Genomic DNA, 18,033 nt, shown 5'->3' on the forward strand with positions numbered 1-18,033 from the left:
TCTCATGTTATCAAGAAGGTCAGTAGTACTTCAAGTAGTGAAAAGTAACAAGCTTCCAGTCTATTCTATCGCTACTGCATTCTGTTCAACATTTTTGCTTCTTTTTGGTTATTTAAGTAGTGTATGAAAGTAAAAGCAATAATAAATTTGTAATACCTTAAAATAGCATGCTTTGGCATTCTCAGCATGAAGGCTAGTCAAGTGTAGCTTGTCTTCAGTTGACTTGTGTACTAGGATTTCTTGCAATGGTAGATGGCTCTTGCTGATCCTTCCTTCCTCCCATCACATTCTCATTATCTGTCATTTAAAATATCTTTGTATGTCTACAGGGGATCATTGTTTTCTCCTTTTCTAGTAGTCAAGGTTTGTATTACATGGTAGTTTTTAAACTTGTCCATAGTATCTTTCTAGAATTAGTTTGAACAGGAGGTTTTCCTAAAGTGACTGTTTTCAATACTTGAAAGGTACCACTTCTAGCAGTGTAATGCAGTGGCACATGTAGAATTTGAGGTCATTGCAATGGCAGTTTCCTGCCAAAAAAAAAAAAACTTGCTAAAAGGTGAGTAAAGGTTAGTCAAACAGATCTCAGTAGCTGGTGTGCATACAGATGAGTTGAAAAAACAAACTCGGCTAGCTTGATGGATTTATTAGTTACTTTTGTATGTTATTTTCATTAGCCCTTGAGTTAGAAGATGAGAAATTAGTGTTTGACTGAAATTTGTCTTAATCCTGTTTTGTGTGGGTATTCTTTGCTCACTTCTGCTGCTTCTTTCTTAATTGCAGTACCATTCATGCTGCATATGGTTAAGATGAAAACTAATTGTTGCCGGGGCAAGTACCCTTAAGAAAAGCCCAGTGAAGGAAAGCTGGAGATAGAATGTGAAGAAGTTGAGATTATGGTCAAGTTGGGTAACTGCCTTTATTTAATTTTTTTTCAGTGTACATAATCTGATAGAGCAATAGTCTAGTCAAGCGTAAGTTACATTACAAATGCAGGGAGCTTCTTCATAGTAACAGAGTAACTGAGGGGGCAAAACTTTTGACTTGTATTAACTTGGGGTAATTTTTTTCCTGAAATTACCTTAATTTTTCTTAGATCAAGTGTTGGCTCTTGCCACAATAGAAAAAAAAAATGCTTATTCAACTTTACTAAAAACTAATACTAGAGGTCAGAGGAGCAAAGATCAAGAGCTGTTAAGCTTAGTGCCATTTTTGAACATACACGTAAAGGTTACTAGTATTCGCATTATTAAATCCTACTGCTCAGCCTTTCACCAGTGATGCTTCTTCTGTGCTTTAAACATTTTAATGCACTTTTGACTTCAAAAGGTAAATTTTCTTGAAACAGAGGTTATGTTGCTATGACTTCATTAAGGTACTTCAACATATAAAGCAGCACTACAGGTATAAAGAAATCAACCATGAGAAGGTGATGATTGTGACCATACCATTAATCACCTCTTAGGAGATTTAAATGTGTCCTGTTCCAAGTTTCAATGTGTTACTAGTAGCTGAGGTATCATAAAAATATACATCTGGTAATTAGCATGTGCAATATAACTGTAGCAAGTGCAGTATAACTATTTATCCAGGCTATCTTGTACAGGAAGAAATATACAAAGTTCTCTGTAGCTCTGTTTCTGCCATTGGTGGTATCAGAGGTAGTTCAAGCTTCTGCACCTAATTTATATGGTGGGGGTTTGGAACTAGGTGATCTTTAAGGTCCCTTCCAACTCAAACCATTCTGTGGTTCTATATAAATAAGACAACTGTTAAGTTTGATGGCTGTGAAATAATAAGGCTTTTGACTATAACCACATTAATTATCGCAGTTGATGCATCAGTGTTTTCACGTGGATGTTTAGTAGCCTATGTTACCTTCTGGCACATCAGAATGTAATTTGCTGTCGAGACATATTTTTGTGTAAGCTGCGTGTAAGATCTTTTATACATTCTGCTGAGTGTCATTCCTTACAGGAAGAGGGAAGGACTAGGGGACTATGCAGCTGTTAGTGAAAGTTCCCTTGGTGATGTATTTTGAGAACAACTCTACAGCTGTGGTTTCCAAGACTTGAGAGGCATGGCTTAGGTGTGATAAATTCATGTGGCTGCAAATAAGGTGAAAACTGAAGTGAGGAAAAGGAGATATGGTGTCTGCACAATTTGAGGCTGCTCTAAAAGGAGATCCTGAATTGACAGCTAAGTACACAGGACAAAAGAAAGATGTGGAAAGAAAGAATGCTGAGTGTTAACTAACCTTGAGAGGCTTTTAACAAGGTTCCTTCAAATGTCCTTGTGGCCAAGTTGGAGAGAGGTGGTTTAGGTAAGTGTTAAATGGGTGAAAAATTGTGTGTGCTGATAGATTCAAAAGGTTCTGATCAGCTGTACAAAGTCTTGTTACAGGTGGCGTGCCAGTATAGATCAGTGCAGGGGCAGTTTTTCTGCATCACAGCCCCTCTTGCAGTTCAGTAATGAACTTGCAGTAAGTCTGTGGATGCTACCAGATTGTGAGAAGTGCTTGATATGGTGGAGACCAGGGCTAATTGTCTATGATCTGGAGAAATAGCTAGCAGGAACTTCATGAAATTCAACACACGTAGATGACAAGTATTTCTGGGGTTGAATGACCCCATGCAACAGCGTAGATGTGTTAACTGGTAAAAAGCAGCTTTACAGGAAAGGAGGTAGGGTTTCTTGTGGGTTTGTAAGTGCCTCTGGTGTAAAAGAACATACTGGACATGGTTATCTGGTTGAAGAAAGCAGTTAGTCTCTATTATTCAGAGCTTGTGAGACTGCATCTGGAGTAGTGTGTCCAATTCTGTGCTCCCAAATGCAAGGCAGATCCTGAGGTGCCTGTGGAAGGTCTCTAAGGTAGGGAGTCATTAGCGCAATGATGTATGAAGAGGAGCTGAAAAGCGAGTTGTTAATCTTTGAGAGAAGGCTAAACTGGGGATCCTAATTGCTGGCTAGGACTGTTGAGTAGGAGTTGAGAGAGAAAATGAAGACAGTGTCCTTAGCTGTGCACAGGGAAAGGATAAGAGGCAAGTCACAAGCTACAACAAGGGGAACTCTTAATAACATGTTGGCAGTATGGTTTCCCACACAGAATGGAGCACTAGAACAGGCTGTGGAATCTCTGTCCTTGAAAATATTTAAAACCTGACTGTGGTATGACCCTGAGCAACTTGAGCTGACTTCAAAGTTGGCCCTGTTTTCAGCTGGGGATCAGATTGGATAACCTCCAGAAGTCCCTTTCAGTCTAAATAAACCTCATTTTGAGCATGGGTAGGTAAGAGCTAGTATACTACAGTTGCTAGCCCTGTGTCGTAGTTAAAGCCCAGCTGAGAACTCAGAACCACGCAGCCGTTGGCTCACTCCCCCTGTTTTTCCTCCCGCTGCTCCTGGAGGGATGGGGAGGATAATCAGAAAAATGTAACTCCCATGGGTTGAGGTAAGAACAGTCCAGTAACTCAGGTATAACACAAACCACTGCTACTACCACCAATAATAATAATGATAAGGGAAATAACAAGGGAAGAGAATACAACTGTTCACCACCCGCTGACCGATACCCAGCCTGACCTGACCAGCAATCTAGCCCTTCTGGTAACTGGCCCCAGTTTATACACTGGGCATGATGTGCTGTGGTATGGAATACCTCTTTGGCCAGTTTGGGTCTGGTGTCCTGTGTCTGCTTCCTCCTGGCTTCCCCTCCTTCCTGGCAGAGCATGAGACTCACAAAGTCTTTGATCGGAGTAATCATGACTTAGCAAAAACTAAAACCATCCGTGTTATCAGCGCTGTTCCCAGGCTGAAAGTCAAAACCACAGCACTGCACTAGCTACTAAGAATGAGAAAAATGACTGCAACTGTTGAACGCAGGACACCCTGGAAGACAAGTCTTCCATTAGGGAATGGAATTAAAATATTAGGGATAAAATGTCCAAGCAAAGTCTGAAGCAAGCTTTTCCCATAATTTGCCTGCTAAAAGCTTGCTTTAAAATTGGATCCGATTGTTAACTCTTAATGTAAGTAATAACTTTTAGAGACTTAAGGAAAGATTTGCCTGCATTTCTTGTGTTGCTTCAGTAAGTAGCCAGTAGGACTAGTCTTACAGTACAGAGCTGGGTAGCAGTGTGACAGTTACTGAGCATGTAAACTGAGCAGCTATTACACAGGGTTAGTATGCTGGGCTATTGGTTACTAGGCTTATTGTCTAGATGCAGTTCCTGGACAAAAAAAGGGTTAACTTCCTGGAATAGCTTGCAGTGGAGGGTGGCCTTAACAGCTATAAAAAAGAGCCAGCAGCATCAACAGTGCAGGAGGCAGCAGGTGTCTGCATAACTTTGTGATGTTACTGGTAACTTACCAGATCCTGTCATGAGCAGCTGAGACTTAGGCATTGCCTTTAATGATTTGCTGCTACTGACAAAATATGCTTATTTCATGTTTTGTTATATGGATGCAAATGACATTGGCAGATAACATTCTAACTTTACAAGAAAGGGAAAATTCTTAGTTAATGTTTAGCTGTCTTTATGAACTTCCTTGACTTTGCTGCTTTGTGTAGTGCAAAGTACAACCTCTCTTCTCCCCCAGACTTCAGTTCTTCCAAGAGTAGGTGCTATGTGGGAAGGCAACTTATAATAAGTGGAGGAGTGGTCTGTTTAAGGGAGTCGGGGCTTTCCTGGCGTTTGAAGGTCTAGTCCCTTCATCTAGAAAGGCATCACATGTGTTAGTGTTCCTGACCAGTGTTTAAAGCTTTTCTGATTTCAGTGTAGTAGGTACAGTTCTGAGGACAGGGAATGCTGAATGCTTACAACTGTTGCTATAGGCTTAGCAGAATCTCAGGTCCTTCCTTAATATTTCACCAAGAAAAACCCCAAACCCAAAAACGTAAAACCACCCCCCCCAAGCCCCAGATCCTGATCCCTGGCTGTTTATTGTAAGCAATTCTGAAGTTTGCTTGTACAGAAATTTTTGGTAGCTTATTCTTGAGCATTCTGTAAGGACTGTGTACACTAAAATCACCAAATGCATTGAGTAGTCTCAGAGTATGCCATGTTACCTTCTGCGTTTAAAGTTGGACTGATGTCTGTTTCTGCTTGACTTTAATTTTTGCTTTAATCGTAGTATGTTAAAGTAATATCCCAATGAGGACAAAGATGTTGATACAACAGTATTTCTCCCCCTTTTGTCTTGTTCCCCAAAATGGTTGAAATGCTCTTTGTTGATTTGTTTGGTTGTTTTTCCTCCATACTTATCTGAGGTCAGGAGATGTTACTTGTGCTTAAAACTTCATTCTTGGCTAAGTTTAATAGGAATTTCGTAGACCTTATGTTTCAGTATGGCACACCTTTAAATGAGTAATTTAGAAATTAAGTTGTTTTTCAGAGTCCATAGATTAAAGCAGACTTAAGACATTGTTAATAGTGAATGGATGAGTGAAGTCTGACAAGTGCAGTGTAGCATGGGAACAACATGAAGTTGTTGGAAAATTAAGTTACTGTGTGGGGAGCAGAATGAAGCCCACATCATCCAAGAGGAAATGATCAGTGACCAGCTCCACCACTTAGACATTAATGGTTGGACTTAATGATCCTAAAGGCTTTTCCAGCCTAAATGATGGTATGATTTTAAGTTCCACATCTGAATTGGAGTAACTCCCGTGCAACAGCACAGGCTGTGGTCCAGTTGGATGGAGGGCAGTTTGGCAGGTGCAAATGTGTAGAGTCCTGGTGAAAAAACAAATTGAGCATGTATCAGCTTTACAGCAAAGAAAGATAACCTCGTCATGGGCTCAGTTAAGCGTAACTCCAGGTTGTGGGAAGGGATCCTTCACCTCTCTTTGGCACTGGAGCGCTGTGCCCTGTCTGGGTCTCCCCAGTACCAGAGGGATACTGAGGTACTGGAGCGAGCCTGGTGGTGGACCACTGTGTTAGTTTGGGGGCTGGAGCTTGTGGTGTGTGAGGAGAGAGAGGCTGCAAGAGCTGGGCCTGATCAGCATAGAAAAGGGAAGGCTGAAGGGAAGGAGCCCATAACGCTGCTTGATGGGAGTGTGTCAAGAAGGCAGAGCAGGGCTTTCTTCAGAGGTGTGGTACAGGGACAAGCCGGCATGTGGGAAATTCAGAGCTAGTGTAAGGAAAAATAATTCTTTCTGAGTGTGATCAGACACTGGAGCAGGTGCCCCAAGTGGTTGAGGGATCTAGCTCATTCTATAGTGATTTTCAGAACTTAACTGGATGAGTCTTCGAGCAGTCTGATGTAACCGGATCGTTGAGCAGGACTAAGTGACCTCTAGAGGTCCCTTGCCTCTTACCTACATGAAGTCATTATTCTCTAAATCAATATTAGAGCTTGTGTACCTTTGCCAATGATAAATGTGTTATGAAAAACCTATACCTTGGAGTTCACTTGTGTTTGTGGTAATTGATAGGTGTCCTCATTGGAAATGATTAATATAGCTTATGCCTGTGTCAGAGATGACCTGTTGAACACCTTGAAGACATCGCAAGCTTTCTGTGGATGCATTTCCTCTGTGAGCTGGTCCTGATAAATAGTGATTCTTGGGACTTGAGCATTCTCAGTGTCTGGGTCTCACAGATGAAAGCAGGATGCTTAAGTCAAGACTGTCTTGCTGTTAGTAATTTATACTCTTGGGACAGACATGAATTTTCTAGGTAATCCAGCAAGATACACATGGCAGTTGCCCTTATAATTAGTATGGCAGTGTATGTATCTATTGCTGTGTAGCAGAACAGTATCATAGAATCAACTAGGTTGGAAAAGACCTTTAAGATCATGGCATCTGACTTTACCCCAGGACTGCCAAGTCCACCGCTAAACCATGTCACCAAGGGCCTATCTACATAGTCGCACCACTTCCCTGGGAAGACTGTTCCAATGCCTGATCACCCTTTTGGTGAAGAAATCTTTCTTGATATCCAACCTAAACCTCCTCTGGCACAGCTTGAGGATGTTACCTCTTGGCTGTGTCACTCTTTACCTGGGAAAAGAGGCTGAGCCCCACCTCACTACAGCCTCCTTTCAGACAGTTGTAGGGAGCTATAAGGTCCCCCCTGAGCCTTCTCTTCTCCACAATGAACCCCCCAGGTCCCTCAGCCGTTCCCCATCACACTGTTCTCCAGGCCCTGCACCAGCTCCATTGCCCTTCTCAGGACCCACTCCAGCACCTCAATGTCTCTCTTGTAGTGAAGGGCACAGAACTGAACATGGGATTCAAGGTGCAGCCTCATCAGTGCCGAGTACAGGGGATGATCACTGCCCTGGCCCTGCTGGCCACACTATTGCTGATAGAGGCCAGGATGCTGTTGGTCTTCTTGGCTGCCTGGGCAGAAGCTGGCTCCTATTCAGCAGCCGTCAGTCAGTACCCCCAGGTCCTTTTCTGCTGAGCAGCTTTCCAGCCCCTCTTCCCCAAGCCTGTAGCATTGTGTGGGGTTGTTGCGGTACAAGTGCAGGACCTGGTGCTTTACTTTGTTGAATGCCATACCACTGGCCACAGCACATCGATCCAGCCTGTCCAGATCACTCTGCAGAGTCTTTCTGTCTTGCAGCAGATGAACACTCGCACCCAAGTTGGTGTCATCTGCAAATTTACAGAGGGTACACTTGATCCCCTCAACGAGATGATAAGACAAGACACTAAACAATGCTGGCCTTAATACTGAGCCCTGAGGGACACCACTAGTGGCTTTCTGCCCTACAATGAAAAACAGCAAATAGCAATGACAAAATTGCAATACTGATGACTTCTTGTTGTATTTTTGGGTTCTAATTGCAGTTGGATTCTGATTGCAGTTGCCTTGTGTGTCTGTTAGTCTCTGTAATGGCAAGTTTATTATATGGTAGTGCTGGAACAACAACCGTGTAACTTGGAAGGGTAATTGTTTGTTGGACTTAGTGTGCATCTCCTGGAATACCAGCCCACATTTTTATAGGTTTGTGGCTAGGTGGGAGAGACTGTGTTGCTATGATAACTCCTTGATTTTGAAATGAAGCAGGAGTGATGGTCAGTAACTCTTTGAGTTGTGATATTTAATGTCTGATCTTACACCTCGAGTTGTCCTCTTCTTTCTCTCTCTCTTTTCCAAATAAAAACCCCAAACAAACAAGAAAACCCCACAACAAAGCAACCAAAAAATCCCAAATGGCATTGTGATGGCATTGAATAGCATTAAATTGCATTTCCAAATAGAGAGTTGAGGGGTTTGGAGTCTCGAGGGAAGTGTGGGAGGATATTTATCTGACCAAACCTTCTGTTATAGCAGTCACTGCGGCAAAACGTCTTGCTGGGACTGTTTTCTGGAGAGAAGTCATATGGTGGAAGTTCTGATGGTGCTGGAGGTTAGTAGGATCTTGTCTATTGCATTTCCTGGAGTACGAGATGCCCCAATTATACATAATTACTTGTTCCTGGTAGCAAGTTGGAATAAAGATGAATTGGACAGAGTTAAGGAAGGATGTTACCAAACTGAGTGACGGAAGAATGAAACAAGCTGACGTATAGGTAAATGTTCAGTGATGCCAATCACTGCTATGTGAAGGATGCCTTTATGAAGGGAGGGAGTAAACTTCATATATGTTATTCAAACTATATATTTGTATACTTAGAAACAAGGCCTTGAGTATGCAGTAGTCAGTTCTGTGATGATTTTCTATGTTACCTTGGGGCAAACCAGGTGTTGGAATAAAAGAATGCAACATGTTGTGCTAACGTGTAAATGAGTTGTTTGCATGTTCTTCAAATAGTCTGGTTTTGGTCCCTTGATAATAAAAGCAAAACTAAATCTTAAGGCTCAAGTAAGTTCAGTGGAGGGCAGTAAGGGTCAAAAATATAAAGATGGGCTTCCAAGTGAAGCCAGATAAGACTTCTCAGTTGAGTAAAGAGGTGACTTCTTGGGAGAAGGGCAGGAGTGGGAGGAATATGGTGGGATGTGTAAAATAATGAGTGATGTTAACAATGTGCATGCAGATTAATTCTTACAGTGCAAAAATAGGTGTTCATCAGATGAAGCTAAAAGGAGGCAAGTTGCAAGCTAAGAAGGTGCTTTTAGAACTGGAGGCAAGACTTCTGGAACACCTTGCCAGAGGATACTGTGGAAGCAGAAAGCTTGTCAAGTCAGTGGGAAATGGATCGGCACTTAAAAGTCATCTGAAGGTTAAGTTGACAGGTCAGATGAGGTTTTAAAGAATCATGGAATAGTTAGGGTTGGAAAAGACCTTAAGACCATCTAGCTACAACACCCCTGCCATGGGCAGGGATGCCTCATGCTGAGCCGTGTTGCCCAAGGCTCTGTCCAGCATGGCCTTGAACACTTCCAGAGATGGAGCACTCGCAACTTCCTTGGGCAATCTGTTCCAGTGCCTCACCACCCTCACAGGAAAAAACTTCTTCCTTCTATCGAACCTGAATTTCCCTGCTTAAGGCTTAGGACAGCTGAAACTGCTAGGAGTAAATGTTTGTCCTGACACGCTCCCGCTGCACATTATTGCCTGTATTTCTGTATGTGACTGCTCTGGTTAACTTTTTCCTTGGAGCGCAAATCCTGACATCGTGTGCTGTTAGGTTTCCAGGTGATGATGAAGTATTTGTGGTGTGCAGGGAAGGAATATCCAAGTAGAACTGGCGTAGTTTTGAATCATTTTATCTAAGTGTTATTGAAAGGTAAGGCTACAGATTAACACCCCTCCTCAGTCTACAATAAGCTATATCAAATACTCAGGTCACACATTTATTTTGTAGTCAGATACCTTTTGATGTCTTCTTTTCATCTGCATAGTCAGCCAACTGTATAAGCAATCCTTCTCAAGTCAGGTATATCTTTGACTTAAGTGCCACTCTCACCTGAAGGAAAATTCTACAGTAAGCCTTGCCTCCTCTGGATGGTTCTTCACTGGCACAGCTGAGCATCTTGCATACAAATTTGAATGTGGTAGAAGAATGTTATTTATAGCAGCTTGAATGCCTCACGCTTATCTCTGAAGTTTGCATTGTAGACAAAGCTGTGTGGTCTCCTCAGTTTTATACTCTTACGAGAAAAGACTACTAACTTTGCCAGAGGTCTTGCATGAAAGCAGCTGCACATAGTGGTGTGAATTAGGGAGCATGCTGTTTTGAAGCATGTACTCTGTCATGGTATTATGTTGGCATCTGCTTTGTAGTGCCAGTTCTGAAACTACTGGACTTAGCTCTGAAGAGCTGGAATAGTTACTTTTCATTTTCCTAGCAGCTGGTGCAATGCTGTGTTTGGGCTTTTGGTTGAGAACAATGCTGATAACACACGGATATTTCAGGTGTTGCTAATTGAAACCTTGTAAGAATGAACTGATGTCCAGAAAATCATAGCTTTTTGTTTAATGTACATAATTGTCTCTTAGTATCATGATAGGCAGTTGGTAATAGGTGATGGGTCTGACTTAAGGGCAGATACAGTTCTGTCTACTTGATTTATAGAAGGCAGGGAAGTTGAAGTGTTAGCTAACTAAAACTAAGTGATTAGCTGTTACTCTGAGCTACTTTTCTCAAAGCTGAAGGCTGTCTGTCATTTCTCCAACTCCTGTTTGTGGCTGAGAATGAGAAAAGTCACTTCTAAGGAGCGATTGGAATATGTCACAGTGACTCAGTTGAGGACAAACTGATGTTATTAGAGATTTCATGAGGATTCATATATGCAGCTTTGAGGAGTTAAGAGCTTTTAAAAAAATCTATGGCAAAAGGTGAATATCTGCCTTTGGGTCCAAATATAAGAAATAAGTAATAGAGAAGACTGATTATATGCTGGGAGGTGGCTGCCCCTCTGAAGAAGACAACCTTTACTGGAAAGGGTACAAATAGAAGAAGGAAATGGTGAAAAATGGTGAGAAAACTATTTGAACAGGTTGAATTGGTTCGTGTGTAACTGTTAGTTCCTTGATTTGAAAAGCAAGTGAGGGTAGTCTTGAAACACAGGTGAAAAAAGTATATATTGGCAGGTTGCTAGTGAGAGGACTTGGAATGCGATTTCTAAAAGCAATGTAGTCTGAAATCATCTTTTGAGTAGTGAGGTCTGGGTGAACCAAATAGTCACGAGGGAGCAAGTGATACAAGTGTATTGAATGGATTGTTGGAAATAAGGAGCAGAAAGGAGAGCTTGTAATTGAGTCAGTCAGATGTGTGTCATATCAACTAACAAGAATTGGAAGGAATACCTGATCATCACTTTGATAAAAATGTCTGATAATAATCTTACGGTAATTAGGCGGGCAAAATCCTTGAGAAACCTTGTTTCAACCCCAGTGCAGGATCAGCTGAAGATAGTTTGGGTGCTTGTTGTTTTAAAACTAAACATCAAACCTTTCTGAAGGTCATGGAGGTTTATCGTTTTGACCATGGTGTTCATTTGAGGAATTAACTTTGTGTAGCATCTAAGGTTTTCTTGATTTCCGTGGGTTTTGTTGTTGCTTGGGTTTTTGTTGCTTCAGTTTATCTCCTTGCTAATTTCCACTGGCATATTTGGCAGTGCAGGCATTCTTTTTTTGCAGTCTAAGTACCTCGGGACCTTTATTGGGTTGCTGCCTTTGAGAACAACAGTTAGGTCTTCCAGTCCTTCCTTGTAGGTCATGTTTTCCGGGCCTTTGAGCCCACTTCATTTCAGACTCTAGATGGCTGATAGCTGGTGTTGGAGCTGAGTAACTCCTGATGGAACCTCACTGATGTTGGCTGGAGCAGGGTGTTTCCTTCTATATCTGCATATTCTGGAGTGGCACTTTAAATTCTTGAAACATAATCACCATATATTTATATTTGCTGTAACTTTCGGAACAGTCTCAGCTCTCTAATCAGCTATTTAACATCCTGTAACTGCGACTTACACTTGTTCCTGCTGACTGCTATTCTAATTTGGCACAACCAGTACTTGAAGTTTATTTCAGACTGACTGGGAAAAAATTTATGCTTTAATGTTATATAAATATAATGTTATATAAAGTTATGTCTAACTTCAGTCTTGTTTTTTCTGTATCTAATGCAGTTAATTGGCAGCCCTGCCAAGATACAGAACAGAAGCACAATGCTCCTTTTGACCTCCCACTATATCTGTTAGATATTTTGAGTCTGTGTTTAAACTGGACGACACAAAGGATGAGTTTCACATTTTCCTGCAGGTTGACTTGTCCGAACGGCTGGGTCATCTTTTGTGTTCCAAAAGATTTTGGATGCTGCCTGGAACTCTCTTTATCAAACTTTGCAATTAAAGGTTAGAGTTACATGAGCAACTGCTTGTTTTAGTCAATTGCTGCACTTTTAACATATCTGTGTCTGTTGGTCTAGTATTTGGGTGTTTAAATTGATTTGGATGGAACTGTGAAGCTTTTTCTGCTGTTCAGGAGAGGAAGTGGTGTATGTTTTCATGGCTAACTTGTGAGCTACTTGTTTGTTAGTACTATTTTTTCAAGGGAGTAGGACTGAAGATGTTCTCCTCCAGTACTGCTTTAGAGTCTGACCCATTTGTTGGAAAAAGAGCATGTTGTCTCGCTTGTTTCCTTTTAAAGGTGATGGGATTGGTAGATTCGTCTGCTTAAACTGAGGTTGTAATGTTCATTGCGGAAGAGTTTCCAGCTGCCTCATAGCTTGCCTCACTTATTAGTTCAACATGTTTTGTAAACATCTGAATGCTTAGTTATCATGATAAACATGAATGTCTTTATTTACTATGTGTTAACATACATAAAAGATAATGTAGGAGTGTGTAAAACAGACAATTATGTTAATGCCAGTATGGTTTAAGTTGAAATTCTGGATGAAGTTTTAAAGTTCATGGGACTTTAAACATTCTTGGTGAGTAGTTAGATTTAAAGCTTTAACCTTATAAAATTGACTTTCTACGAGTGTCCTTCACAACTCAAATTGAATCATGAGCCTAACCTTTTTTTTAAACATTCCTCTAGAGTCTTAGACTATTTAGTTTCCTGCTGCTTGTTACTATAGGTGTTTGCAGCATGATAGGAAGCAGAGTATGCAAGGGCACAATCTTTGCCCTGTGTGAAGGTAATGAAACTCGAAGAGAAGAACCAGTTAACATGTAAAGAAAATGGCATTGTGGGTCATAGCCATGCCTGACTTTAAGTGCAGAGGTGTAGACCTTTTTTGAATTCTAACTCATTACTACATGAGTTGGGCTCAAGCTATGCTGATGGTAAACACTGTGTTTAACTACTTAGTTCTTTGACTTTGTGTTGCTCTAGAGTAAAATAATGTTTCTTTGCTTTCTGTGATGAGAAGGTCAGTCTTGCTGATAAGTGTTCATTATGGCACTGTAGAGGTTTGTGTACGTTATCTTGATTCGTTTGTGTTGGGATAAGAGTATTTTGTCCAGTATTGTATTATCTGGCCTTTCAGCTTGCAGTATGCATCTTCTCCCTGTGGGCTCTGGATGCTATCTTGTGAATGGTAGCTGTAGGTTTCCTTGAAAAAAATCCATGTTCTTTGATATCTATCTATATAGAGATAGATACACATGTTGATTCAGCAGCTAGAGGAAGATAGACTGTCCCTTCCATTAGCTGTGAGAAATGAAGGAGTTGAGTAATGTAAGCTTCTTGGCAAGATGGTGTGTTACGTTGTCAGTGCTGTCCTTAGGAGTAGCAGGTGGAGGTTCAAAGTATCTTAACAATTCTGCAGAATGTTCTATGGTAGCACTTAAGTGAGAATTAGTTTAGAGTTTGATGTTTTGAGTTAAAGCTGCTCCTTCAGCAACAGTCAAGTTTTGAGACAGTACTGACATTGAGACTGACCTTTTCATGAGTTCCCAAACCAGTTCTTGTGGCTTGTGTCTTAAAGGTCTTAAGGTTGCTTGAGAAAACTTACCTTGGTGCAACTTCTTACAGTTGTCAGCTAGAAATTATGTTCCCTTCACTGGAGCCATTGTAAGCTTGTAGGCTATAGTTACCTACAGGAGAGCTGCTTGTGTGTTAGATAAAGTTAAGACTGGAAGCTAGTTTTAGTCTATTTGAGGGTATGAAAACTTAACATTCAGAAGTTAATAGATGCGTTTCCAAGTGATCAATGTGTGTGAGCCGCAGTAGTGATATATCAATGTGATGGGAGAAATCTAGGACTATGTCATTATTTAAGCAATTGTTGTCCTAGTGTTCTGAGTTTCCTTTTGATATCAGTTGACCTCTGGATTCAAAGGCTTGAGTGCCTTGAACATTAATAAAATGAAAAGCAGCCTGAGATAGCTGGCGAGTGCACAGAAAGGCTGAGAGTATTTCAGTAGCCTCAGCTTCAGACTATTCAGTTGCTATGCCTCATTTCACCTTATTTTTTTGCTTTCTTGTAGGCTTTTGTACGCCTCTTACTCTGTTGTGATAAACACTGAACAGGGTTGTAAGAACTGCTCTTGTAAGATTGAAATAGTACACCACTGGTTTGCTTTAAAAAGAGTGCCATGCAAGAAAGGGAACTTGATCTGAGTCTTGTAAATGTTGTGCTTACAGAAGCCAACCTTATGACATGTTTCTGCTCCCAGCCCACTTGTGTGAAAAAACTTCATGGACAAATTAGCAGTCCACTTCAAGCAAGGATTGTGATAAAGCAGATCTTAGGTGAGAACACCGCTAGGTTATAATGCTACCTCTTTGGTGCAAGTGCAGTTTTTTCCCCCAAGTACTTGCTTAACCATTCAAATTGGAAACTAGTGTTGAAGCATTTTGTTTGAAATCTTGAATCTCTTCCATTCTTGGGTTCTGATCTTATTTTTGACGCAGTAATTTGATTGTTCAGTGGTACTCTAAAGACACACACTGACTTTTTCCCGGTAATTTAAGGATGTATTTTTATAAAGCCGCAAGTTGAGGTTTCAAACACTTGGTTTCTGCAGTGTCCTTAAGTGATTTGGTTTGCAAGCTAAAGAAATCTGAAAATGCCACTAGAAGGTGTGGCTGTGCTCTTGTTGTCTCTGTTGCATTGCCACTTGTGACTGACTGAGCAGGGAGTGAGCCAATTCAGAAGGCTGAATCAGGAACAAAACAAGAGAGTTCTTGTAGCTTGGACTCTCTTAGGTACCTGATGAATGCTGATGCAGGAGGGCTTTAAGAATGAGTCTAACCTCTCTGATGCCAGGTAAAGCTCAACTGACCTAACAATAATGCTTAGCCTGGACTTCAGAGTGCTTCATGGGAAGTTGTGCTGATATAGCACTTTGCTGTCACCAAAATGGGATGTTCTTGTTGCTCTGCTTCACTCGTAGTTGTAGCTCTTCTTAGATCCCTGTGTTAATGCCTGCTAAGGCTTGATGCACCCATGAATAACTTGCTGATGCAGGGAAAAGCTTCAGGTTTTCTGCAGTTTGGCTTTATTGTCCTGTGGGAACAGTTGACAGCAAGTACAAAATAAGTGGATTGGAAGTGTCACTGTTGTCTCTGACTTGCCAGTAGTGTGCTGTTAACCAGGCCACAGTTGTATAGCAGGTAACTGAATAGACAGCTTATGTAATTAGCTTCGCGCATGGCTATTCTGTGTAGAAAAATCTGTTTGTTACAAAAAAATAACAAGCCTAGAAGTGTGAGGAGTACTCTCTCATTCTGTAGCAGGAGTACTTTGTTGTATTAAGAACATCATTGTATTTTCAAGACTGCAGGTTTCCCCGGTATCTCAGTTGGTGAGAAAAGCTTGATATCAGAAGCTATTCAGGAGTAGTTCTTAATCATGGTCAGTATTTGATAGCTCCTGGTTATGTGACTTTTAATGCTAGATGTGAGTTGTAAGGATTTTTTGTTGTTTGCTGACTCAGGAAGTGCTTTCTGAGAGTTAAGTGGGAATGGTGAGTGCCTTTCTGTTTTGAATGAGATTGTTGCAGTGGTCTGAAACTGGAGAGCTAGTGAACACAATGTAAACCCCATAATTTTGTTTAGAAACATGATGAAATGATGAAACACGGGAGCTCGTTTTGGAGAGGAAACAGGAGGTGTCAGAACTGAAAGGCCAAAACCATGTTCCTCTAGAAGTTATGTGACCAAAAATAGTAGAACAAGAGGCTTATACTTTCCCTCCCTGCACACTCAAATGAGAGAACCCAGTGTTCAGCTTTTGATTTTGTCTTATGAGTTTAAGTAGAGGTTGGACGGTGTCATGGTATTAAGTAGTGTATGGAGCCATGAATAGTAAATGACCATCTTTTTCTCTTTAAAGTTATCTCAGTTGTTAAAATTGGAGATAGAGAGGAACCGTTGCAGTTTGAGAAGCCGGTATGTAGAGTGTCAGTGTCTGCATGCAGCTGTTACCTGTGAAATAGGTTCTAAGTCTTATTAGTATATTGGCAAAGGGACTGGAAAATTGATGTGTCAAGTAGATCAGCTAGGAGGAGTATCCACTTTCTTGACTTCTGTTAGCTTTAGGTACAAGGTAGTTTTGTGATAGACTTGGACTTGAAGTATTACCAGTGTGAATCAGGTCACTGTGATCAAAATATCAGTTAGTGCATAGAGACTGAGCTAAAACTGGAACAATCTAAAGGTACTGTATGTAGCAATGCTGCAATACCAGGCTGCATATGAAACAGTACAGGATGGTCTTTTGCTGATCCAAACAAGGCAAATCACCTATCTGTTGCCTGTGAAACATTAACAGTAGTATGAATCCTTCTGTTAAAGGAGGAAGTCTGTGTGACTGGAGTTTCAGAACATTTGTACAGGCTAAATGATACTGTTAGATCGAAAGCTATGAAATGAGTGGAGCAGCGTGCCGTATCATGATGTAATAATCAATTATTGTAGTTCTCCAATCAAAGTCATCTGGTAATGTCTTCAGTTAAGTGGGTTATGCAAGAACCTCATTCCATGGTTCAAAGACATTTTGGAACATACAACTTGTCAGAGATTGCAGAAATAAGAGAGAAGACAGAAGCTGTTTTTTGTGGCTCTAATGAACAAAAAGGAATAAAAGATCCACAAAACTGTGGTCAAATTTAAGAAAAATGTAAGGAAACTTCATGATGCTGTTTTTGCATTGAAGTTACAAAATAAGATCTTGATTAGTAAGGGAATGTAAATTATTTCTTTAAGGCATGTTGAGAATGATGATCAGCAAGGACTTCAATATTGCGAAAGTGCAAGCAAGGAAGGTCAGATTTCAGCAATAGATTTAAAGAGGAGGAGAGCCAGCCTTTATTTACACGAGTAAATGTGTCCTATTCATCAGTATCTTGGATCAGCTAAGGAGATGAATAATGTGTGTTTTAAAGTGTCTTGTTCTTCAGCGTCTTGTGCACTGTAAGCCTCTAAAGGAGTACCTGTGTAGCCATTAACTCATTATTTACATACTATCTTTGAGTGAAATATTGACTCTCAAGTGGAAGTCTCTGTCAAAGGAAATACTTATCTTAGTCCTGAGTCTTAGAGCCCTGAATATCGGCGTGGTAATTAATGTGCGAGTTGGAACTGTTATCTTGATTGCTCAGCAACCAAAAGAAGTTAGTTAAATAACAAGTGGCTCAAGATTAAAACCAGAGATGCTGTTGCAAAATAAAGGTGTCATTGTTCTCACTTGAGCTTTAGGGTATTTTGAAAACTTTAAATGCTTGGGAGTATGTATATGCTGTTGTATAAACTATATGAATATGTACAAGTTAAATGATTAGCATAGATAAGTTGATTTTTTGCGTGTCTGTCTTTGGAGCCTGAACATGTTTCAGAAGATGAGATAAACATTTAAAATGCAGTGTAATGATCTATTGGCTGTACTTCCTTCAGCATGTCAGTGAACAAGATGTAACTGATTAATGTTTTATAGCTGCAAGTGTATATATGTATATAAATATATATATCCCAGGCCTGTTCAGTTCTATCTTTAAGTCTTGAAAGTAGCAGCAATGCAAGTTTGACATGTGAAAATATTCATGTGAGAACCCAATGGTTTCATGGTACCCATGAGATGGGTGTTCCTTGGTGGAAAAAATGGTGGGTTTTTTCACATCTTCAAGAAAGAAGTAAGTCTTAGCTGAATATTGACTCCTTAAATGTGCTCTAGTCATTCCT

The 18,033-nt window shown here is 40.6% G+C and overlaps 1 protein-coding gene across 1 annotated transcript in view; it reads left to right on the forward strand.

Moving 5' to 3' along the window:
* Window positions 1–5,794: 5,794 nt before the first annotated feature.
* NECTIN3 (nectin cell adhesion molecule 3) overlaps window positions 5,795–18,033 on the forward strand; it is a gene marked incomplete at both ends in the record, with an annotated part of 34,175 nt that continues 21,936 nt past the window's right edge. Inside the window, 2 exons of the mRNA XM_080612681.1 lie at window positions 5,795–5,905; window positions 8,993–9,191. Of these exons, the coding sequence (XP_080468807.1) occupies window positions 5,795–5,905; window positions 8,993–9,191 (310 nt within the window). The remainder of the gene's footprint in view (window positions 5,906–8,992; window positions 9,192–18,033) is intronic.

The sequence above is a fragment of the Psittacula echo genome, assembly GCF_963264785.1.
Source record: "Psittacula echo genome assembly, chromosome: 3".
NCBI lineage: Eukaryota > Metazoa > Chordata > Aves > Psittaciformes > Psittacidae > Psittacula > Psittacula echo.